General features: G+C 52.1%; 9 protein-coding genes across 9 annotated transcripts; 6 read left to right on the top strand and 3 right to left on the bottom strand.

The window, feature by feature from the left end:
• Positions 1-3,272: 3,272 nt before the first annotated feature.
• BO82DRAFT_352182 (Ytp1 family protein) lies at positions 3,273-5,887 on the top strand. The gene is made up of 4 exons (XM_025634621.1): positions 3,273-3,782; positions 3,861-4,507; positions 4,563-5,264; positions 5,327-5,887. Exons 1-4 carry the CDS (start codon positions 3,611-3,613, stop codon positions 5,504-5,506), a joined length of 1,701 nt encoding a protein of 566 aa, XP_025494406.1. The 5' UTR covers positions 3,273-3,610; the 3' UTR covers positions 5,507-5,887.
• Positions 5,888-6,457: 570 nt separating this feature from the next.
• Positions 6,458-7,543, top strand: BO82DRAFT_330239 (dienelactone hydrolase family protein; the record flags this gene model as incomplete). The annotated part of the gene is made up of 4 exons (XM_025633088.1): positions 6,458-6,682; positions 6,748-7,076; positions 7,149-7,266; positions 7,341-7,543. Exons 1-4 carry the CDS (start codon positions 6,595-6,597, stop codon positions 7,541-7,543), a joined length of 738 nt encoding a protein of 245 aa, XP_025494407.1. The 5' UTR covers positions 6,458-6,594.
• A 729-nt stretch (positions 7,544-8,272) lies between these two features.
• Positions 8,273-12,077, top strand: BO82DRAFT_372629 (GPI-anchor transamidase subunit GAA1; the record flags this gene model as incomplete). The annotated part of the gene is made up of 10 exons (XM_025637324.1): positions 8,273-8,465; positions 8,534-8,671; positions 8,748-8,829; positions 8,888-8,953; positions 9,010-9,131; positions 9,196-9,399; positions 9,929-10,220; positions 10,306-10,544; positions 10,640-11,529; positions 11,583-12,077. 10 exons carry the CDS (start codon positions 8,273-8,275, stop codon positions 12,075-12,077), a joined length of 2,721 nt encoding a protein of 906 aa, XP_025494408.1.
• A 92-nt stretch (positions 12,078-12,169) lies between these two features.
• On the bottom strand, positions 12,170-13,896 carry BO82DRAFT_352187 (proteasome regulatory particle lid subunit RPN9). Its single transcript, XM_025634622.1, has 3 exons — positions 13,524-13,896; positions 13,220-13,455; positions 12,170-13,155 (listed from the first exon to the last, which is right to left on the bottom strand). Exons 1-3 carry the CDS (start codon positions 13,789-13,791, stop codon positions 12,514-12,516), a joined length of 1,146 nt encoding a protein of 381 aa, XP_025494409.1. The 5' UTR covers positions 13,792-13,896; the 3' UTR covers positions 12,170-12,513.
• Positions 13,897-14,419: 523 nt separating this feature from the next.
• BO82DRAFT_430302 (class I SAM-dependent methyltransferase) lies at positions 14,420-15,650 on the top strand (the record flags this gene model as incomplete). The annotated part of the gene is made up of 3 exons (XM_025640607.1): positions 14,420-14,457; positions 14,510-14,681; positions 14,741-15,650. The coding sequence occupies 3 exons, from the start codon at positions 14,420-14,422 to the stop codon at positions 15,311-15,313; spliced, it is 783 nt and encodes a 260-aa protein (XP_025494410.1). The 3' UTR covers positions 15,314-15,650.
• Positions 15,651-15,797: 147 nt separating this feature from the next.
• On the top strand, positions 15,798-17,596 carry BO82DRAFT_352189 (NADH-ubiquinone oxidoreductase subunit). Its single transcript, XM_025634623.1, has 9 exons — positions 15,798-16,064; positions 16,125-16,138; positions 16,204-16,266; positions 16,320-16,414; positions 16,472-16,563; positions 16,613-16,754; positions 16,807-16,965; positions 17,018-17,353; positions 17,405-17,596. Exons 1-9 carry the CDS (start codon positions 15,916-15,918, stop codon positions 17,501-17,503), a joined length of 1,149 nt encoding a protein of 382 aa, XP_025494411.1. The 5' UTR covers positions 15,798-15,915; the 3' UTR covers positions 17,504-17,596.
• A 237-nt stretch (positions 17,597-17,833) lies between these two features.
• Positions 17,834-19,061, top strand: BO82DRAFT_330254 (uroporphyrinogen-III synthase HEM4; the record flags this gene model as incomplete). Its single annotated transcript, XM_025633089.1, has 3 exons — positions 17,834-18,126; positions 18,262-18,820; positions 18,884-19,061. The coding sequence occupies exons 1-3, from the start codon at positions 17,850-17,852 to the stop codon at positions 19,059-19,061; spliced, it is 1,014 nt and encodes a 337-aa protein (XP_025494412.1). The 5' UTR covers positions 17,834-17,849.
• A 377-nt stretch (positions 19,062-19,438) lies between these two features.
• BO82DRAFT_277780 (mitogen-activated protein kinase) lies at positions 19,439-20,711 on the bottom strand (the record flags this gene model as incomplete). The annotated part of the gene is made up of 4 exons (XM_025631200.1): positions 19,439-19,866; positions 19,921-20,302; positions 20,354-20,549; positions 20,602-20,711. The coding sequence occupies 4 exons, from the start codon at positions 20,709-20,711 to the stop codon at positions 19,439-19,441; spliced, it is 1,116 nt and encodes a 371-aa protein (XP_025494413.1).
• A 1,394-nt stretch (positions 20,712-22,105) lies between these two features.
• On the bottom strand, positions 22,106-22,730 carry BO82DRAFT_352191 (uncharacterized protein). Its single transcript, XM_025634624.1, has one exon. It carries the CDS (start codon positions 22,439-22,441, stop codon positions 22,256-22,258), a length of 186 nt encoding a protein of 61 aa, XP_025494414.1. The 5' UTR covers positions 22,442-22,730; the 3' UTR covers positions 22,106-22,255.
• Between the last annotated feature and the right edge of the window lie 713 nt (positions 22,731-23,443).

Below are 23,443 nucleotides of genomic sequence, written 5' to 3' on the forward strand. Positions count from 1 at the left end.
ACCGGTGCGTGTCGTTTTCATTTGGTTCTGCTTAGGGGACTGGTCCATGTCGGTTTCCCATAGCTTGGTTAGTCTAGTTTTTTTGGCAGCTTGGTTCGCCCGGCTTTTGAATAACATCATTTTTTTTGCACCTTTTTCTTTTTCTTCCTCCGGTCTTTCCAGCCCTGCATGTCACAAATCTTGCTTAACCAACTGAGCCTCGGCGTGGTTGTTCCAAATCACTCTCCACTAAGGTGAATTTCCCCAGCCCTACCCACCTGTGAAGTAGCTGCAATGAAGTCATTATGTATCAACGGCAGGGCTGTTCACACAGATGACAGCTCCTCGATAGGCTCCGTAGATCTCGAGGCGGTCAAGCCAGCCTCCCTTCAAGACTACCCGCAAGAAGGCGCTCTTGCGGAAGAGCGCGGATGCAAGTGCTTCCTTAAGTCCGTGCTAAAAGGTGACGCCAAGCCACGATCGCCAGTTGGGTTGTCAGACGAGACAGAGAGAGCAAGAGGGAAAAACAGACCAGACGGACCAGACGACACACAGACGCAAACAGGGCTGGGCGCCCAACGTGCGAGGGCCCCGCAGGGTGGGGTCTGTTTCCGAGGGATCATGAATGGGAGAATGTCACTAGTTCGAGTAGTCACTCACCACGGAGGTATACGCAGATAAAGAGATCGACGCTTGTTGGCGGTCGACCCGCCCAACACAAGTGCATGAGTAATAGTAGTAGTATTATCATTATTATTATTATTATCAATGCAATAATGGATAACAAAACTGCCAGCTCCCTCACAACACGACGCCGCATAGGCTCTAGAGAATCATTGTAGCCTACTCACTACAACTCAAATTTGAAAAGTAGTGTCAGAGTCAACCTATCTGGTCGTGTAAGCTTCAGGCATCACAGATACTGGGTCGTTGTTGCATGGAGGATGAAGATCGTCGCTAAAGGCTCACGTATGAGCTCTTCACGCCAGCACATCCATGCACTGTGTGATTGTTCACGGCAGGTACTATACCTCTACCTCTCCCCTCACTTCAAGACACGATCTTCTTTTTTAAGTGTGACAAGCTGCATGAAGATGTCACGCTACACCACTATGTACCTAAAATGTCGACGATCAGACCATAGAGGTCGAAATTAAGGGACTTGACTTGTCAACAATCAAGGTATACTTCACCCTAGCCAATCTCAGACAATAAACAAACCCAGAGAATTGGGCAATAGCCTAGTTAACCAGGCCTTTCTAGGTTTTGAGAACACAGGAGCTTTCCAGATGTCTTTCGTAGCTCGTAAGCAGTTTATGACTGAATATGCGCACCTATCTCTCTACGCGCAACTTCGAATCCAGCAGTGTATTCATCTATGGTAGACAGTGAGTATGAAGCAGCCTGGAGCCTTGCTGTACCGTCTTTAGCTCCCGTGACTCCACCCAGCAAACGTATCATGCAAGGGGAGCGTTGGATGGGTTCACTATATGAGACCTACTCCGCGATCTGACTTGAGGCCGGTAGCATATCAGCTATAGAGTGAGTGGCTATCATGTGAAGTCGCACCGCTGTTCCTCACTCAGTTGAATAGCTAGCTGTCAGGATACAAACTTGTTTTCATTGGGCCGGATACGTAGTATATGAGAATACGGGCTCACTCTAACAGAAACCATTGAATAGTAGTCAATCTTACCACGCGGCTGGAGACTCCCAAGCGGCTAGAGACGATCGAGATCATGTCGCATCGAAACATTCCAAGTTGGGAGAGGCCGGTGTCTTTTGGATTCGATGGGCTGCCGCTGAGACATGAGAATGCGGGGAAGTCCAGCAACTTTCACCAAATTTGAAACAAAAATCTCCTGGAACGAACAGTCACATGAGCTAAACATACTTGGGAAGTCTATGGTGTTCAGTACGTGAAGGTTGGAGTATAAGTTAGAGACTAGCATGTCTTCGTCCTCAGGGAGTAGAGAAGAAGGGTTCTAGCTCGCAATTCAAACCATAATCTCTTGCCAGGACAACTGTACCAACAGGGTCTGTCTTTGAGGCAGAGTCAGGTCATGTAGAACAGCGATCTGTAATACAATTAAAGCGTATATGCAACATAGTCGTTCAGTTGCCAACAGCTAGTTAGACACTAGTTTATGAGTAAGAATGAGTTAGATTGAGTAAAGGCACATGAACAATAAGCTCGGCCCTAAAGGGTTAAAGAGAGTCCGCTCTAGACCCGGCGCTAACAGTTCGGTACCTTGGAATGAGGTCATTTTCCACGGCACCTTCAGCCCGGCATGACTTCAATGCCCAGAACTCCTCCTCCCAGCTGCTCCGGCCTTCCGAGAGCCGAAGCACCCCCAAAAATCTCAAATCTCTGTTAGGTTTTATCTCTCTTTGAGTGATCCAATGCTGCCTTGTCGATTGAAAAGACTCCGGTTTTGACCTGGAATGTGCCAGCGCACTTGCTCTGACTAAGATGAAGTCGTACTGATTAGTGCTCATCATGTGTCAGAAGCATGCTGTTGAGCACAGAGAGGAGCTTAGCCAAGGATAAGTTCCCAAGGCCGTACTATCACATTGGAAATCGATCAAGATGGAAAACTCGGCAAGTCTGGAAGAAAAAAAAAAGGAAAGAGAGAAAATTAAGGTTCCAGAAATGGAACTAATGATCGCTCCAGCGATCATCTAGTCGCCTAGTGCCAAAAAAAAATAATGCTCACTAATTCACTGTACCGAGAGACACCTCATGATGACGAGCGGGAAACACTGAATGAGAACATGAACAATGAAGACTCATCTGTGGCAGTGGATTGGACCACTGGTAGACCAAGTGCTTCTGGATGAATCTATAGGTAGGTAGCTACCTCTTGAACCAATGAGGTACTTAGTCGTACTTACTCAAAAGTTGATGGGTTAATTAGTTTATGGAAAAAATAAGAAAGAAAGAAGAAAGCACCGAGTGACCTCTACGTATTAGCCTACTAGCCTACTAGGTCACCTAGCCAGCCCACTCCACCGCAGTGACTTTCTGCTCCACTCCTTCCGGTACCCGGTGCTCGAGCGAGGCTGTTGTTTCCACGGCCTTTCGGATTTGTTGCATAGCTATCCCCGCCAGCTCCGAAAAGGAAGACGAACGAAGACCCAAGACCCAACCAGCAACTTGAATACAGCGCGAATGTCGGTAATGATGTGTAATGACCTGATTAAAAAGACTGGCGCAACCCTCTTGCTTCCCAGCTCTTTATTTTCTTCTCCCTGCAGTCCTTGGATCATCCGTAAGCCACCAGTTGAGGATCCCTTGAGCTCTTTGCTTCTTATACTTCCCGTCCGCTCTCCCACTGCACCGCGCTCGACCGTCGGTCCTTTGCATGCACAACAGCTCTACCACCTCAGCCGACAACTCCCTGCCTAATTCCAGAGGTGCCGTCTCTTCAGCCTAGGGAGCAGTTGTCGGGTGCCCAAGCAAGCTCGTAGCCCTTGCGCTCCATAAGTTCCCTTTTGTCGCATTTTCTTATTGTCGCAAACCAAGTTCAAGCTTGTGCTCATGTGGCAGCGAGCTTCCCGTGCCGCGTTCGCGGCGTCTTCCTTTCTAATCTCAGTTGCGAATGCTATTCCGCATGGAGATGATGACGGAATGCACATGGAAAGCGGCATGGACATGTCCAGCCACGATTCGCAACCCAAGGAAAACACAGAGACGACTGACGACTCGCCTATGAGTTATTTTGCCTATGACAAGCATAGCGGCGCAATCATGGCGCACATCGGTCTAATGGTCGTTGCCTGGTGCTTCATCCTCCCAATTGGTAGGTTCTTCTCCTGCTTCCAAATCAGATTTCCATTTCGCAAGCCAGGCGCACGCGGCGCTAACAAAAAGTTTGCAGCGGTCATGCTCAGTGTTGGACGATCCCGCTTTGCCTTGCCGTCGCAATTCCTCTTCCTGGTGCTTAATGCGGTTGGGATGCTTGTCGGAATAATCTACAACAGCCAGACCCCGGATCTATACGAAAACAATGCCCATCACAAGATTGGTTGGATCGTGACCTGGGTTATCAGCGCTCAAGTGATTATGTCGTTGATTTTCGCCTACGCCGGACGAGGGGAGACCGAAAACAGCTCCTATGAACGCGCAGCTTTCCTTCCCGTGTCGACCGACGAAATGGCTGATAGCCACCACACCTTCCCTACTGGCCCTCGCCACTCATATCGTTGGTCGAGAGATAGCGGGCAGGGAACTGAGAGAAATTCCTCCTCGATCCACTGTCCAGAGTCGCCATCGTGTGCGTCCGCATCGGACGAGTACGACGGCTTTGAAAAACCGGAGGACCCTGTCCCTGAGAACCCCCCTCAGTCACACAGACCCATGCGCATCCCCATTGTTGACCGCTTCCTGGCTAGCCGTGTGCCGGGTATGATGTCCAACCGTGTGCTCCGCGTCCTAACGGCCATCTATAAGATCATCGACAGGATCATCCTGCCGTTCGGCTTTGTCGCTCTTGTGACTGGTTTTGTGACCTACGGCGGTATTATGGTATGATCATCGCTTCGGTAATTGTATAAACAGCTCTCGCTAACGTGTGACGCAGCGCGGCAAGGAAATTTTCAACGGTCTTGCGCATTTCATCAAAGGCGGAATCTTCGTGTGGTACGGTCTATTGACACTAGGACGAATGCTTGGCTGTTGGGCAGATCTCGGCTGGGCCTGGAATGTGAAACCGTCGAGCGCTATTGTTGGGAAATGGAAGGCCAAAGTCCCTAGTGGAGAGTTCACTGAGTCGTTCGTGATCTTCCTCTATGGTGCGAGTAACATGTTTCTGGAGCACCTCACAGGTTGGGGCGGCAAGTGGACTGCGACCGACTTTGAGCATGTCTCGATCTCCATCATGTTCTTCGGTGGTGGACTGTGTGGCATGCTTTTCGAGTCAAGACGCGTCAAGAGCTGGTTGAACAGCACTGTCCTGCAATATCCATCCCACATGAACGCTCATGCCTCCAGCGATACTGCCTGGCAGCTTCCTGACACCCAGGGCGTTTCCCTCAACCCTATGCCTGCATTGATTATCCTTCTTCTGGGCATGATGATGGGTTCTCACCATCAAGACAGCATGGTATCAACAATGGTGCACAAGCAGTGGGGCAACCTTCTCGTCGGGTTTGCGCTTGCTCGGGGTGTGACTTATGTCCTGATGTATTTGAAGCCACCTACCTCCTACCTGCCTGCTCGTCCGCCAACTGAGATCGTGGCTGCCTTCTGCCTCATTTCTGGTGGCTTGGTTTTCATGCTTAGTGTAAGTTTTTCGCTGGCAGTCATGCCTAAAAGCTAGGAATCGATTGGCTAACTTTTGTGCAGACACGCAGCGTGATTCAGACTATGGAATACTACGACCTCGATGCGATGTTTGTGTTCACTGTCACCATGGGCTTGACCGCCTTCGTTATGGCCTACGAGATCCTCACGATCGCCCTCAAAGCCTGGGCGGTGAAGCGGGAATCCCGTCCCCAGCTGCCACCTTATCAGTTCCCCGCTTGATTGAAAATATTGTCTACATCGTGCATATTGTGTTTGTTGAGAAATGCTCTCCAAGGACACCCCAGGAGCTCTCTACAGATGAGGATACACGAGGAAGAACCCCGCAAGAAAAGATTTGCTTTCTACAGCATTATACCCCCCACGGATATCGGTTATCCTTCGGCCTGGTGTTGGAGCGCAGGATTCGAGCTCTGACGATGAAAATGACCCCATTTACCACGGCCTTTTTGCGATGAATCTTGTCTTAATGTGATTTCCATGAATGAATGATCTGCCTGAATCTCTCAGGCAATAATGAGGAGGATACGAGGGCCATTTAGTTAGCAAGTTGATACCTGATAATAAGGGCTTAATTTATGAACAATTGGTACTATATGCAGAATTGTTCCCAGCTTGTTTTCAGTTTGACTCGGTGACGAAATACGTGTAAAGTTTCATAAACATGTTTGAGACTTGCCCTGCTGCTGGGCAATTGTAGTTAGACCTATAGCTGTACGGATGCTACTCCCGGAGCTAAGCCCATAAGTCCGAGTCCTACCAAAGCTTAGCCAAAAGAAAAAGAGTGGGTAAGAAAAAAAGAGAATGGCGACGGTTGGCCCGACGTCGGCAGGAGGAACTTGCCGCCTCGGCAATTTGGCAAGTCGCCGGTTGAATTACTGTCTCAGTTTATCTCACTTATGAATGGCTTCACAGACAAAGAAACATGTTTGACGTTATAGTGTGCTCTCTGGCAGGTATTTTACTACACGAGATGGTGGAATTCGAAGAGACCAGACTGCAATATGCTGCTTTGCGACGGAAATTGTAGAGTCGATCCATGATGTCAGGGATTAGTAAGGGCCACGCCATTTGGTGACCTGCCTAATCTAACCGTGGGAACTTTCCCTAGGAGGGGCAACAAGTGGGGGGCAATGGAGGGGAATCTCGAAGCCACTGCATGCGCAAATTACTCCAATTCGGGGCAAATTCAGGGTATATATCCAGCCGTATCTCACCTTTTGACTTCCCGAATATCCAAAACATTCTTGCATATCCTACTAACTCGTTCAGAGTAATCACCTCTCTCCCCCCAACCTTTACACATCACAATGGCGTCCAACCCTCCCGGAGCTTGCTGTGCCCAGGGCTTCAAGCACGAAGGCACCCCCGTTGGCGAGGTCAAGAATGTCAATGGCGGTAGGTTGTCCTTACCAGGCTCTTGTCTGCAGAGAATGATCTCACTGACAGGGTCTATGCTGCAGTTGACTACTACATCACCTACCCCAAGGACAACAAGACTCCCGAGAAGGCTGTCCTCTTCCTGAGCGACGTTTTCGGTCTCTTCAACAACGCCAAGCTGCTCGCTGATGAGTACGCTGCCAATGGCTACCTTTGCGTTATCCCCGACCTGTTCAACGGCGACGCCATCCCCGTCGCTGAGATGGAGGCCGGAAAATTCGACATTGGCGCTTGGTTCCCCAACCACCAGCCTGCCAACGTTGACCCTATCGTCGAGGCTGCCGTCAAGTACGTCAAGGGTGACTTGGGTGTCAAGAGACTTGCTGCTGTCGGTTACTGCTTCGGTGCCAAGGTGAGCCCCCGCTTCAGTGATGAGCCATTCCTCGTACAATGTGGACATGCTAACGGTCTCATTGTGCCTTAGTACGTCTGCCGTTTCATGAAGGAGGGCAAGGTCGACGTTGGCTTCAACGCCCACCCCTCTTTCGTCACCCACGAGGAGCTCGGCGCTATTACCGGTCCTCTCTCCATTGCTGCTTCCGGTAAGTTTCTGTGTCTTGGTGGTGGAGCGCGCTCTGGTCGAAATTCGTAGCTAATTCGCCCTGTCTTTAAACAGAGATCGACGCCATCTTCACCACCGAGCTTCGTCACGAGTCCGAGGGCACCCTGATCAAGACTGGTCAGCCCTGGCAAATCAACCTGTTCAGCGGTGTCTCCCACGGTTTCGCTGTTCGTGCCGATCTTAGCAACAAGCACTTCAAGTGGGCTAAGGAGCAGGCTTTTTGCCAGGCCATTGCCTGGTTCCGCCAGTACCTGTAAATGCTTAGATGTACTGTACATATTGTGGGCCCGGATGCCCTTCTAGAATTTTCTCATCATTAGTCAATGAACGGAATGAGTAATGACAGGCTCCAATTATGCTGCATTCTTCCATAGACACCTGCAATGGTTGAAGTAAGTTGAGTAAGATCGATTATTTTTGACAGGATGGATTGTTCCACGTGACCCCGGTGGTTGGCGCTGGGAAAAAAGGCCGTCGGGGAGAACAGATCAGCGTTTACTGTCCCCAGGAGCAAGAAGAGCCAACAAACACACTTGAGGAAGCACTGCGCCGGTGGATTTCTCCTTTCCCCTGACTTGCGGGGCAATTGCGCTAATTTGTCGACTGTATGTCCCCTTTGCTTCGTGCGGGCTTGATTGCTGGCTTCTTGCGACCCTGTCGCGTGTTTACCTTTCATCCCTCCCCCGTGGCTTGTCGGGCTGACGAAAGCAGTCATCTTTTACAACCTTGATCTATTGCTACACCTTTCCAAAAGTCGACTCTAGCCTCAGCTCGGATCACCAGTCTTTCCTTGAGAGGCAGCGTCCCCCTACCAAATTGATCCACTGCCCCCTCGAACGACCGTGCGCTTGACGCCTTCAACAGTCTCGACCGGCCTTCATTACATACAGACAACATTGGTGTCTAGATCTTAAGCCACACGGTCTATCTCCGACTCTGTACTCTAATATCATAATCTGTGATTTACGGCTCGAATACCTAACATCATGGCTACTCCGGCCGCTTTACCGCCACTGCCGTTCAACCCATCGAGGGTCCGGTCCTACGTTCTTCGCCTCCCTCTTTTCACTCGGCTTGTGCTCTTAGCGATCATCGTGTTCTGGCTGCTCGAACTGCAGACGGTGTGGAGTGTCAAACAATGGGGCTCGCTGATACCAGAGGAAATCAACATTGGCACCAGTATGAACAGTCTCCAGACCCTTGCAAGGAGTACACAAGGACGCGTGCAATCTGACATGAGAACACAGTGTATCGACTTAACACATACCCATTCATCCACTTCGGATTCTTCCATGCCTTCCTGAATCTGCTGGCTCTCACTCCATTGTTGGAGCGGTTTGAGGCCGAGCATGGCACATTGACGGCAGTTGCTCTGTTCTTTGGCCGTAAGTCAATTCAGCCCAATCATGTCCAGGCTTTGTCGCTGCAGCAGAGACACTGACTGCGGTGACCACATTTTAGCTCTTTCGACATTCCCGGCGGGCGCGTATATTGTGATCGAGAGATTTGTCTTGCACAGAAACACCGAAGTGTTTGGTGCTAGGTGAGTGACTCTGGCCTGCTATTCTGGGTCCTTGAGGGGCGTCTAACAGATCTTTCAGTGTTTGGGTCTTCTTGCTCTTGGGGTCTGAAGCCATAAGAACCTTCAAATCCAATCCGTACTTCAGGTAGGTCAAAACTTTCCGGAACACATGCGTTGAAACCCGAACTGACGATCCGTCAGCCTCGGGCCGTACAAGATACCTACGTGGACCTCCCCCCTGTTTGCCTGTGGCCTGGTCTCGATTTTTGTCCAGAATGCGAGTCTTCTGGGCCATCTCTGCGCCATTTTCGTGGGTTATCTGTGTAAGTATTCTGCCTTTTGCACCTGCTTGCATCTGTCCCCCGCCTCTCTAACATGTTGGATTAGTCGGTCTCGGGTATCTGAAAGTTTTCGTCCCCCCTGAGAAGGTCCTGAGATGGATTGAAGGGAAGTTGAACCTTCTGGGCAGACTGCCACACTATGTCTCGGTGGACCAGAAGACGTTTGGTCGGTACGGTGTTCTTCCGACCACGACTGCAGGGGGTGAGAGGGCGACTCCAATGAGCTACCTGGGCTCCTCGCAGCGTTTGGGTGCTTGAGAACTCAATAGACGGGTTGTCCTACAGCCTTTCATTCTTGTGCATATATTATAATTTCTACTATACGCGACTTTTTCTGTAATGTGTAAAAGCAAGTTATGGAAGGAGTGAATATTATTTAATGTTATATGATAATTATCAAGCCAGTGTCAATCATATTAACAATAACTTAAACATGGTTATGACTGTACATAGTTAACTACTTAGCGGCTGACGTAAATTCCGCGCTGCTCTGGCCAAATCGCCGCCGATTGATCGCTCCGTACCCGTTCAGCTGTAGCATCAACAACTCTTCCATGGGACGGAGTCCCTAAATGTTGCAACCTCCATGGCTCTAAAATGTGAGTTGGCTCACCACCATGTGCACTAGTGAGAGACTCTCCATAAGCTTCTTGTCTTCCTCTATCGGCCCTGCTTATCCCAGATTGCTATCACCACCCTGTTTACCCCGGATTGCCCTCGGCGGGCGAAACAACACCTCGGATCGATTCAAACTCATGCTGACAGAAGAACCATGGCAGCCGCAATCCGCAAACTGCGGAGCAATCCTCATTTTCTCTTCGTCCATCTGCCGCATATTCTCTCCTTCATCTGCATCGTGGCCGGCGTCGTCTGGCTGCTCCTCCTGCCCCTCAACGACTACTCCCGCCAAACGTACATCTCCGAAAACGCGCTCTTACCCGGTCAGGTCCACGCATATTTCTCCGGCAGTGAACAGCACATCTTCCGAGGATACAAGAAGGAGCTAGAGGCGATCCTGGAGCGCCAGACGCCAAGTGAGGAAGACAGCAGAAACGAGGAATTCACCCCGGCGTATGTTCTTTCTCTTTCCAGTGACCCCTTCCCGCTCCGTTGAGAAGGCCATGTCGTGCTGATGCGGGTTTGAATTTGCGCTTAGTGTTTCCGATAAGATCCAGTCGATCTTGCGAGCCGCAGGACTCAAAGTCGCAACGCAGAAGTACGAGTACACTTCGTCGGGGATCACCCATCAGGGGCAGAATGTCTACGCGATTATCCAAGCACCGCGGGGTGACGCTACTGAAGCCATTGTTCTTGTCGCAGCCTGGAAGACTGCCGATGACGAGCTCAATCTGATTGGTGTAAGCCTTGCGCTGACACTGGCGGGATACTTCAAACGTGCGTGATGCTTTTCCGGCTTCGTCCAGCGGAGCAGCCGCAGCCGCAGCAGCTGAAGACGTTTCCATTTTGCTGACTGGGTTTGCGCCTTACAGGATGGTCACTATGGTCGAAGGATATCATCTTCGTGTTCCCACCGGATAGTAAATTGGGTACCCAGGCGTGGATTGACGCTTACCATGACATGCAACCGGCATTTGTGCAGCCGCTGCCATTGAAGAGCGGCGCGTTGCAGGGAGGCTTGGTCATTGAGTATCCCTTCGATCATCGGTTCGAGTCACTTCATATTCTTTACGATGGTGTTAACGGGCAGTTGCCCAATTTGGACCTGTTCAACACGGCTGTATCGATCGCTGGGGGCCAGATGGGTATTGGTTCCAACCTGCAAGAAATGTGGGACCACAATGACAGCTATGAGATGCGACTGCAGACGATTCTGCGAGGCATGATCAAGCAGGGCTTCGGCTACGCCACGGGTGCGCACAGCAGTTTTATGCCATACCATATTGACGCCATCACGCTGCAGCCCAAAGGCGACGGTTGGCAGGATGAGATGGCATTGGGCCGTACCATCGAGGGCCTCTGTCGCAGTTTGAACAATCTCCTGGAGCATCTCCATCAGAGCTTCTTCTTCTACCTGCTCATGCAGACCAACCGCTTCGTCAGCATCGGCACCTATCTACCCAGTGCCATGCTGATTGCCGGAAACTTCACCATCATGGCCATTGCACTCTGGCTGCGGACGGGATACTATACCGGCTTGGAGCAAACTGCCGTCAAGCCTCCAGTAACTGCAGGAGAGACGAACAAGCAAGCGGCTACTTTGACGGAGAAGTCCGGTGCGAACACCGCGCAGCAACCAGCTGTCAAACCCGACTCAAGCAGCATCATCGAGCGTCAACTTGCCCTGCCGCTCACCCTCGTCGTCGGCCTCCATCTCCTCGGTCTCGTCCCTCTTTATATTTTCAACAATGTCAACCACCAGGTTCGTGCCCGACCATTCCCTTTACCGTCCAACATGCTAACCTCAACCACCAGTACTACCCAACCGCAACCTATGCCAGCATCGCCATCAACGCCATCCTCCCCATCGTGCTCGCAGCCTCCCTCACCCGCGGCCTGACGACCACTTCGCGGGACCAATCGCAACAATCCCTCCTCATCAAATCGTTCTCGCTCCTCGTCCTCGGCCTCTTCCTCTCCACGCTCGCCACCCTCAACTTCTCCCTGTCCTTCATGATCGGCCTCCTCTGTACCCCGCTCAGCTTCGTCAACCGCATCGACCCGCGCACCGCCTCCCGCTCCGTGCGGTCCGTGCTCGCCGTCGCCGGCCTCGTCCTCTTGAACCTGCTGTCCCCGCCCGTCGTCCTTCTCGGGGCGTGCTGGTACTCCGGGGTCGACGTGGAGACCGTCCTCACGCAGGCGGCCTTCGGGTGGGACGTCTGGGGCATGTGGACCCAGGTGGTGGTCTGGTGTGTCTGGTGGCCCGCGTGGGTGACTGGGTGTGCTCTGTTGGGGTTCTCCCTATTCTAGAGCTTTTTCTTCTGAAGGGTAGGTAGAGCATCATACAGATAGCTTTGCTTCGTTTACTCGTCTGTTGAACATCTGTATAGTATAGTATAAATCTTGTTAGATCTACAGTAGACTTCCCTTTCTCGTCGTAGTTTCGTGTGGTTAGGTTTCTCCTGAATATTAAATTATGGTGTAGGTTTCGAGTAGAGTGGTGCCATTCCATACGCTTTGGATTATAGTAAGTCAGATATGGGAAAGTCTAGTACGTCGTACATGAACCGCAGGTGATTTACTCTTCTCACATCATGAGGGGTTTGGAGAGTAGATGCTTGGAGAGGCATGAGAAACAGGCTGGTGGGGGGCATAACATGGTTGTTGTTGTTGTTGTAGTAAGGTAGTTGTTAAGGTATCTGGAAAATATAGATCGGGTTTCTAATGTTTTGGGAAATCTCATTGCTCAAGCGGCCCACACATCCTTGCCGACCCCCTCGATCCAGTGGCCCAGCTGGTTGACGCCGGCATCCCAGTCCTTCAGGCGGTTGCGCATGCCCTCGATCTGATTCATGTCCAGGACCTTGGGCTGGACCCAGTGGATCTGGGCGACCTGGGCGACCTGGTCGATGGCGCCCTTGAGCAGGCCCAGCGAGAGGGCCTTCATGATCAGGTGCTCAATCTCCTGGGGCTTGACCTTGGTCTCGGCGGAGATGGCGGCGAAGGTCAGGTTGCGGTCGTGGGGCGGGCGGCGGAAGACCATCTCCGTGAGCGCAGAGAGCGAGATCTTCTGGTACAGGAAGAGGCGGTGCTGCTCCAGCAGCTGGTTTTTAGAGATGTTGCCGGCCAGCACGTCGTAGGCGGTCAGATCGCCGCGGTTGAAGGCGAACAACAAATCGCGCAGCCAGCTGTGCGGCGTCGCGGTCAGCGAGTCCAGGATCGGGTGCAGCAGCAGCTCGCCGAAGTTGTAGATCGTGTCCGATACCAGCGCCGCCACGCTGAGGTTGTAGGCCCGCGACACCCGCTCTGCGTCGCTGAGGTCCTCGAGGTTGATGCACGCCAGGTAGAGGAGGGCGTTCTTGTAGAAGGAGGCGAATTCTTGTTTGGCCTGTTTCGTTTGGGGAGCTTTGTCAGTGACGGAGATGCGGAGATGACGAGGGTGTCACCCTTACGTGGTAGTAGTCCGCGTTGACTTTGTAGAAGGAAGCGTGCACAACGGTCTCAACCGAGTCGAAGGTATCGAGCACTTTTTGGCAGACCTCCAGATCCTTCTGTGCTCCGTCCAGGTCTTGTAGTCGTTGCTTGACGTTGGCGACGTCTGCGAGGGCGTAGATGTAAGCATCTTGACTGTCGGGCTTGTTGACCTTGTCGGCCAGCGATGTGAGGAAGGAGAGGCGTTCTTTGTCATCTGTGTATCATCCCCCAGGCTTGGTCAGTTGAGGGCGCTTCAGAAGCTACTGGGCGCAGGTAACAGACCTGCACACTCCGTCGATGCCATCAACCCCAGCGAGACGAACTTGAGCTGGTTGATTCTGTCGGCGAAGCTGAGGACGAAGTTCTTGAATATCGGTAGTCGCTGGGGACCGCTCTCTGGTAGCTGGAAGAATTCGATCAGGGAGTCGGTAAGTTGGTGCCATAGCTTGCGCTCCCAGTAGTCTTCGAAGGTCAGGAACAAGGCCTGGCTCTGTTCGGGAGCTTGCTGGAGCTGGTCGGCGAGGAAATCGGTGATCCTTTGGTTCTCCATGATGGAACCGGGGGATGCTGAGATGTGGGACAAGGATAGGAGAGAGGAATCAAGAAGAGTCAAGGGTCGTGAGAGGTGGGGGTACGTCAATCAGAGATGGGGAAGATAGAAGGAAGCTGATCTGAAGGTGGCAGCGCAGCGGAGCTGAGGTGAACATCCGCCTTAATGCTCGGGCGGTGAGGCACATGACATCGATCACCATCTACATCATCGTCATGGTCAACAATCTCAATATCATACAAAGCATGAATATCTTCCGGAATTACTACCTTGTCCTTGTACCCAGAGTATTTTTGGGCTCTTAGGATGTATAGTAGCTCTTGGTATGTGTTTAATTAAAACACTACTCGCTTGGACCAATCCAGACATGAGTCTGTACTGTAGCCTCAGAATGGTAGCAATAAGTGTCCGATATCTCTCCGAGCAGCCCTCTGAGCCATCTACAACCAGGGTACCCAAGGATTTTTCTTTGCGGCTCGGCGAAAGGATATAAATATGGGCATGTTATTCTCTTCGCAGAAGACTCTTTTCAACCATCAATCAATCCCATTTCTCCTATCTTCTATCAATCGTTGCAGGTTATTAATACCTCCTGTCTTTGAACCATTGTCCATTCAATACCATCATCATGTCTGACTTCACCGAGAACAATCGCCAGTACTTCGAGTAAGTGACAAGCTCTCGCGATGGACAAGCAGGAAACTTATGCATTTCATAGAAAAATGGCTAGTACCTACAACGACGAATTCAAGGAATTCATTGAGAAGAATTGCACAGAGGTCCTTAGCCGTCGTGCGTGGATCAGTGATACCTGGACCGACACCGAGTCTGGCCAGGGTAGGGAGATCAAGATGCTCGAGTACGCCTGCGGACCGGGTCCTATATCCATGGTAGCTTCCTAACCCTACCGCGTCAGCTGTCTCGAAGAAACGAAGCTGACAACCCACAGACTCTAGCTCCCTTCGTAAGCAAGATCATCGGCATGGATGTTTCAGATGGCATGATCAGCGAGTTCAACAAGAACGCGAAGGATGCGGGCTTAGTAAACAAGATGACTGGAGTCAAAGCTGATCTTCTCGCCGAGTCTGTGGCGGAGGAACTCTCCGCAGAAGAATACACCAATTTCGACCTTGTGGTGGTCAGCATGGCGCTGCACCACTTTGAGAACCCCGAACTGGCCTTGGCGCGGTTGAGTGAGCGCCTCAAGAAAGGGGGTGTGCTTTTGGTCCTCGAGATCCTGGCAGCAGGGGACCACCACGGCCATCACGGCCATCATCATAACCACCACCACCACCACCACCATGATGAGCAGCATGATTCAGCTCATGGGAAGCTTGACTTTGGCGACGCTGAACACACAATCGGCAGCCATGGGTTCACACTCGAGCGGATTCAGCAACTCTATGAAGAAGCCGGAGTAGGCCTGAATTTCCGAAGCGAGGTGTTGGAGCATCAAATGACATTCAAGATTCATCAGAAGCTGCCGAAAGCCCTATTCCTTGCTCGGGGACAACGCTGCTGAACAGTTTTAGTGATAGAGTTGCAATTAGAAGAGTAATGGACTGAATGTGATGTGTGCCTTGCGTTCTCCAATTTGTGTACTTATTTTTTCCTTCTTTTCGACATCAGACTAGGAGGTACCGAGTAGTCTAGGTTGTGTCGTGGTAGTTGCAGGTGCACCATGACGCTGTAAGACAGTCAACCAATCATGTTTCGCGAATAGTCAGACGCGATCCGGCAGGAGATCAAGTGTTCGGGATTGGAGTTGACCGTGACATCTGGTCGGATGGATCATTACTCGAGATGCTGGAGTAAGGCGACTGTAACATCATAAATCCACGCATTGACAGTCATTTCCAGAGCATTATAGGCAGCGCGGAGGGAGATTGGACAATCGAAGAAGGTGCAAATCGGCCAGGGAGTGGACCGAAAAGGGACTAGCGTCAAGTCCCGTGCCCGCTCCAAGGTTATTCTGGACAGCGACTTTCAACATCTACCAGCTGTGAGCACAAGTCCTGACGTCGAGCTTGGCTCTCTCCCCTCTACCACCCAATTGCCCTTCGCAAACCACCGATCCGGACGCCTTTCGGTGGTCTCATCGCATTCGCAAGCAGAATTGAGACCATGCAGAGCTGCCGGGCCGCCAATTCCGCCATGGCCTCGAGGGCCTTCGTCCCCGCCCCTCGGATTCAATTCCAGTTCCAGCGCCGGAATCTCCAGGATGTTGCCATTAGTCGGACTGGAAAGCCCATCTTGAAGGTTCAAGGTGGACGGTAAGAGCGCATTCACTGGAGTTATGGTCTGGGGATGATGCTAACGTTTGTCTCCCGCAGGTCGTCTCTGGGAGGTACTTCGCCCTTTGCTCGTGTCATTATCCGCTCGCGTCGGCACCAGAAAGCTCATATCATCTAGGTCACACCGCCACTGTCTTCGGCGCTACCGGTTTCCTCGGTCGTTACATTGTCAACAAGCTCGGTAGGTTGGGTCCATGATCGATTAGGCAGAGCTAGAGATTGACGCCGATATAGCTCGTCAGGGATGCAGCGTGGTTGTCCCCTACCGTGAGGAGATGACGAAGAGACACTTGAAGGTCACCGGTGATCTCGGTCGGATTACGTTCATTGTATGATACCCCCTCTTCAAGCATGGTACTCGAGTCACTTACTCGGCGATTCCGCAGGAGTACGATCTGCGCAACACTCAGTCCATTGAGGAGGCTGTGCGCCATTCCGATGTTGTCTATAACCTTGTTGGTCGCCAATATCCTACCAAGTCAGTATCATAGGTCATTCCTGAATGCGCCATGCTAATCTACCTACAGGAACTTCACTTACAACGACGTTCACGTCGATGGAACGGAGCGTATCGTGGAGGCGGTTGCCAAGTACGATGTTGATCGATTCATCCACGTCTCCTCCTACAACGCTAGCCGGGACTCTCCCTCCGAGTTCTTCGCTACCAAGGTCCGTTGGTCGGGTGTATTTCGCGCTGGCTCATAGGTGCTGACTGCTGCAGGCCTGGGGTGAGGAGATTGCTCGCTCTATCTACCCTGAGACCACCATCGTCCGTCCTGCGCCCATGTTCGGTTTCGAGGACAACCTCCTTCACAAGCTCGCTCGTGCGACCAACGTCCTCACTTCCAACCACATGCAGGAGCGCTACTGGCCCGTGCACGTAAGTTGCTTTCAGAAGGCTATGGGGTGGGCCGTGCTGACAACATTCACAGGCTATTGATGTTGGCGCTGCTCTTGAGGCTATGCTGCACGATGACAGCACCGTCGGTCAGACTTTCGAGCTCTACGGCCCCAAGAACTACTCGACCGCCGAGATTGCCCAGCTAGTGGACAAGGAAATTGTCAAGCACCGCCGCCACGTGAATGTGCCCAAGGCCATCATGAAGCCCCTTGCCCACTACCTCAACAAGTACCTCTGGTGGCCCACCGTCTCGGCTGACGAGGTTGAGCGCGAATTCATCGACCAGGTGATCGACCCCAACGCCAAGACCTTCAAGGATCTTGGAATCGAGCCTGCTGAGATCAGCAACCTGACCTTCCACTACTTGGTAAGATTGTTCTTTCGTGACGATGTGTGGAATACGGGCTAATTTTCGCAGCTTGGATACCGTAGCTCCTCCTACTACGATCTTCCTCCCGCGACGGAGCGGGAGAGACAGGAGGAGAAGAAGTACCTGCATGTTCTCGACGACCAGTAGTCTGTTTCTTTAGTGTACATACCATGCTAGACCCATTGATTTCCTTGAGTAGCTGCTTCAAAGTGTCTGTTAAGAGGTGTCTATTAATCCAATATTAGTTTTGCCCACCTTTCCCCCCTATCAGAATTAGAACCACTGCGTATGCATTGATATAACATACTTGTCCTAGTAACGTAATACTTGGAGGATCAGGGAACCTCGGCCGGGGCGCAAGCTCAGCTCCGCTCCGCTCCGCACTCCGCACTCCTCCATCCACCAGAAGCTCCTCTCCTCCCACCTACGATTCTCCCCAATTGCACCTCACCACCCAAGAACAAACCAAACTCAAAAGAAAAAAACAAAAACAATGGCCGAGCAAGACCCGCGCATCCCGATCCTCCTCCTCAAGACCCGCTCCACCCCGCACGACGGCTACGACGACTTCTTCACGAGCCAAAACTACAGCCCCGCCTTCATCCCCGTCCTGGAGCACCACTTCCACACGCCCAACCTCCAACGCGTCCACGACCTGCTCGTGTCCGGGGGGCTCAGCGCGGGCCACCCCGCTCAAAGATACGGCGGCATCATCTTCACAAGTCAGCGCGCGGTGGAGGGATTCGCCCAGGTTCTCGAGGGGATCGATGGTATGTTTGTCCGTCCGGCGCGGCGCAGTGCAGTGCAGTGCAGTGCAGTGCAGTCCCCCACCAAGAAGAAGCTTCCCTCCCTATACCCAAGCACCACACTACACCCAACCCACAAACCAACATCAACTGACCAAGCCCAAGACCCAAAGGAATTAACCCCCCTAACCCTCCCCCTCTACACCGTCGGCCCCGCAACGCACCGCTCCCTCTCGACCTTGACAACCACCTACCTCCCCAACGCAACGCTGCACGGCCAGGACACCGGCACCGGCGAGGTCCTCGCGCAGTTCATCCTATCGCATTACCCAGCCTACCCTAACAGCACCGAAAACCCAGATGGGAACCACAACAGCACCAGCACCAGCACAGCAGACCCCCCAGCCCAGACCCAGACCCCGAACCCCAATGCACACGCAAGAAAACCCCTCCTCTTCCTCGTCGGCGAAACGCGCCGCGACATCATCCCCAAGACGCTGATGGACGCGGCGCTGCGGCCCGAAGCCCGGATCCCCGTGCACGAGCTGGTGGTCTACGAGACCGGGGTGATGGCGGGGTTTGAGGAGGCGTTTGGGGAGCGGGTTCGCGCTCTACAGAAAAAACACGACCCGGTCTGGACGGTGGTGTTTTCGCCGACGGGGTGTGAGGCGATGGTGCGGGTGTTGGAGAACGTGGATGCTGCTTCGTCGTCATCGTCGTCGGTTCTTGGTGGTGGGTTGGGGACCCGGGGAGAGCAACCTGAAGGGTCTCTGGATCAAAGGCCCGATACCAGCAACCGGAAATTCTTTGTGGCGACTATTGGTCCCACGACGAGGGATTATCTTAGGAATCGGGTCGGGTTCGAACCGGATGTCTGTGCGGAGAAGCCTAGTCCTGAGGGGGTTGGGAGGGGGATCCAGAGGTTTATGGAGGAGTATAGGGCAAGGAATACTGAGTAATCGGTTCCATTTATATACCCCGAAAAAGTAGGGGGAGTAATTCGAGGGAGTTCTGCACCGCATATATATACCCAAAAAGAGACGGTCTTGAGCTAGTTCGTCTTAGGTACTGGACTGGACTGCATGTCAAAGCTACTGTGCTCGCATCATATCAAACAAGCTTAGATGCCCGAATCATCACATCAACTCCTTCCATATTCCCATAATGGCAGCATATCACTCAGGGTGGACCGCGCGAGCATTGTCCCTATCCTTTTCTTTCTATCCTTCATGTTATTATGTGCTCGAATGAAACCCCATTGAACCTGAACAGGCACTGCCTTGTTTGATTCCCCCGTATATGGTATCTTAGCCGCTTCATATGCTCGTCAAGTTCTTTACCGCATGATCTCCTCGTATATCAAAACTGTCCAAATAGTTAGTAAAGCTCCACATACGACAAAGTCTTCTGCCTTACGCTTCAACTGCTCCTTGCTCAACGCATCCTTGTTCTTATCGAAATCAAAGAATCCCTCCGGAATTGGCGGTGCCGTAGGCTCATCCTCCGGGTCGTGATACGGCTCCAGGTATGGATGACGCAGCGCCTCCTCCACCGTGATTCGCTTGGCCGGGTTGAAGGCGAGGAGCTTCTCCAACAGATCCAGGGCAAGGTCATTGCTCTTGGGGAACATGGCGCGGAAGGGAATCTTCTTCTTGAACGGGAGAGATCGGATGTATTCGCGAGCCCGTCGGGACTTGATCCCATAGTAGTCTTCCATGGTTGGCGTTCCGAGGACATCAAGGATAAGAGTCAACTGGTGGTGGTCTGTCCGTTGTCAGAATGGCTTGTCAATTGCGGCGCCGGCATTGTGAGACTCACAGTCCTTTCCAGGGAACAGGGGCTTCCCGCTCAGCATTTCAGCCAGGATACAGCCCACACTCCACACATCAATCGCCTTGGTGTATTCCTTGAACGTCAACATGATCTCCGGCGCACGATACCACCGCGTGGCCACATATTCCGTCATGAAACCTGAGTTGTCATCCGTTGATGCAGCAGACCGAGCCAAGCCAAAGTCACAGACTTTCAGGTCGCAGTTGGCATTCAGAAGAAGATTGGATGGTTTGAGATCACGGTGCAGAACGTTCGCCGAGTGCATGGCCTTCAGCGCGCGCAAGGTCTGGTAAATGAAGTATTGGCAATGGTCGTCGGAAAGGTCCTGAGTACGGATGACACGGTGCATATCCGTCTCCATCAATTCCTGTTTCAATCAGTCGCTGGGTCCTCCATGTTGCATGGCTTCTAAATTTACCTGGATCAGGTACACCTCGTTGAAGCTCTCGTAATTCCGAGGCCGCTGGATATCCAAAATAGAGATAATGTTCTCGTGGTTGAAATACCGCAATAGCTTCATCTCACGTAGGGTTCGCAGGCAGAACATGGAATGGTCGAATGGTGTAATCTTCTTGATGGCGACCTTCTGTCCGGAAGGCTTGTGAATCGCGGAGCTGAGGCCAATTAGTTGTCGGCTACAGCGCTCGTTCATCTGACCAAACTCACCAGACAACGCCATAGGCGCCCTCTCCGATGACATCTTGAATCTCATATTGATCCGAGACATTGAAGGAGATCTTGCGTGATCCTCCTTGAGGAGGCGTTTGTTGCACCATGGTGACTGTTATGATAGGATTCTAAGCAAAGGTCAGTTCATGCCGACCAAAGCAGGCGTTTTGTGTGATGAACCCCGCGCCAAGTGATAGTCCAGCTCATCGCTGAGCTGCCAGCCTAACGCTGAGGAGGAGAGCTGTAGCAGGTCAACGGCCCCTAAGCATCGCACTGATGGTGGGCACAGTTCGTCACATGCAGACAAGTAGCGGGTCGCCCACGAGATCACGCTTAAGGCCCATCACACATTCAAGCAACAAACACATGGCGTAGCGCTTACCAGAAGGAGCTGGGTTGGAGCGCAGTTGGAGCCTAATTACAACAAAATCCGCATGCCAGGGTGTATGCGCTGGACGAGTGACCGTTGTCGGGGAACCGTGGAAAATCGGGAGCCGGGTACAGCGCGTGTCTGCAATCGAACCGGAAAAGGAAGACGCACGCACGTTGGTCTGCAGAAGTTCGGGAGTAGCGTTTGTTTTGGAAAGGAAAAGGCGAAGGAACTCCAGGTAGGATCACGATCCAGGGGCGCAGATGGCGATGAAAGGAACAAATAAATTGCTCACACGGCGCTTAGATCGATCCACGTCACTGATGACGATCTGGACCACAAAAAGACGAACTTGTCAATTATCCACAACAGCGACCAAAAGGGCTGAAGATTGGGCCCTATTAAAGGTTTCTTGTAGAGGATTAAGAGGGCGAGAGAAAAAGGAGAAGCTTACCAGTCGTGAGGAGAGAATTGGGTTACTGGTGCTGGGTGTCTCACAGGCCGGTTTCTATTTTTGGGACGGTCTGTCTTCCAGGTGTCTTCTGTCCTAGTTCCTAGATCGACGACAGTGGTCAGTTTCGAGTTTCTTTTGGCTAAGATACACGTGAAGCAACAAAAATAAGAGGGAAACCAACCCAAGGCGTTTCGACGGAGAAGGGGGTAGAGGGGGGGAGTAGGATAGTGGGATAGTGGATGGGGGGGGTGGAATGACTAGGAGTAGGAAGTAAGAGCAGGCGAGGGAAGGTAACGAACGACGGACAGACTAGCAGTTGGCGGTGGTTGTGGAGGGGTTGGAAGTCTTGGAGAGAGAGTGAGAGAGTGAGAGCAGAGCAAATAGTGGCAGTCGTGGAGGGGAACTAGTGTCCGTAGTGGGAAAGTTAATCACCCGCAAAGTGGGGAGACAGGGAGGCTGTTGAAGATGAAAGAACTCGATCTCACCTTGAAGCAACAGGCCGAACAGAACTGGAGGGCAGGGTGAGATTCCTAATAATAGGAAAGTAGAGGAGAAGAAAACCTCTGAATAGGATAAAGAGAGTTCAGCGGAAAAGAGGAACCGAGGAAGAAGAGGAGGGGGGAGAAGAGAGAGCGTGTGTGTGGGAAGTGGGAAGTGGAAAGTGGGAAGTTGTGTACCTGAATCGCCGTGGAGCAATAATAAATGGGGGGGAGGGGAAGGTCAGTTATCGATACGGAGGGAGGCAGCAGATAAGACCATGGACAGTTGAGGAGGATAAAGATAGTCAGTAGGAGGTGACTGGCACTGACAACAATAGTCTGTTCCAACTAACGACACTTCTTCAAAATAATAAGAATAATAATGAACCCCGATGAAAGAAGAACCTTGGTTGAAGAGACGGAGGGGCCGCTGCAGTGGAAATCACCACCGGGGGGAGTCTCTGTGGTACGGTTGGGGATGGGAGGAGGGGGTTTGGGTGGTTTTGGTTCCTGATCCAGAAATGCTGCCAGCATTATATCTACTCAGTATGTCAACACCATCAAGTCTGTCTCTTGCTCAAAGACTCCCAAGGATCAAATCCGCACAAATTATCTCATCAATCACAAACCAGCATCATCTCACAGCGGATACAGCCACTTAGCCACTATCCAACTGCAGCCTGAAGTGACTCTGCAATAACCCCAAGCAGACAATGCAATCACCCCCTCAATAAAGCCCGGTCTGAAAACCTCCATTTGTGTGGGGAGCGCGAGAGATCAAGCAATGAACCAGCAACCAAAAGACACAGACAGCCACACACACACTACGGAGTAGAAAATGTGACCCGAAGAAAAGCCCGTCTCAGTTCCAACTTCCAAGCTTCCTGACGAGCTCCTCTTTCCATCCTGTCATCTCATGGCAACTGTCAATCCCCAAGAAACCACGTCTGGACCAGTGTTTCAATTCCCCCACGAGAGTGACGAGACGCAATTCCCTCCCCTTCCAGTCCCAAAACCCGCCACGGGCGCCAATCTCTGGCAGTTTCACCGTCTCTCAGACTCCCTCCCTGGCCCACCCAGCGCTACTCAAACCGGCTTAGTCGATGAATTCCCAGGTCAAATCCCCCCCACTCTTTCCCTGGACCCAGGGATCTGCTTGCTCTTTGCCTACTCTCCGTACTGTGTCCATGATCCATCCATCACCCTGGCCTCGCCGCACGGATAGATTAGTACGCTCGTCTTATTACTTTTCTTCCAGGAGAGGAGGAGGGGCAGTGCAGTGCAGTGCTCTTCTTCCGTACCGGTCGACCAGAAACGAAACTACTGTGTGCTACTCGACTTGATCACAACCCCCATTCACCTAATGAGCAGCTTCAAATCAAAGTCGGCCCATCACTTACTCTCCCCCCTCCCCCCCTTCATCATCATCCCGGAGAGGATCCGTTAACTTAGCTGCAGTTGGCTCGGAGGCTCGAATGTGATGGACCGTCCGTCAACTTGCAGCCAGCTCTGGCAGTTGTGTGATCTAAAGCTTAC

Source organism: Aspergillus uvarum (assembly GCF_003184745.1).
Source record: "Aspergillus uvarum CBS 121591 unplaced genomic scaffold BO82scaffold_12, whole genome shotgun sequence".
NCBI classification, from domain to species: Eukaryota; Fungi; Ascomycota; class Eurotiomycetes; order Eurotiales; family Aspergillaceae; genus Aspergillus; species Aspergillus uvarum.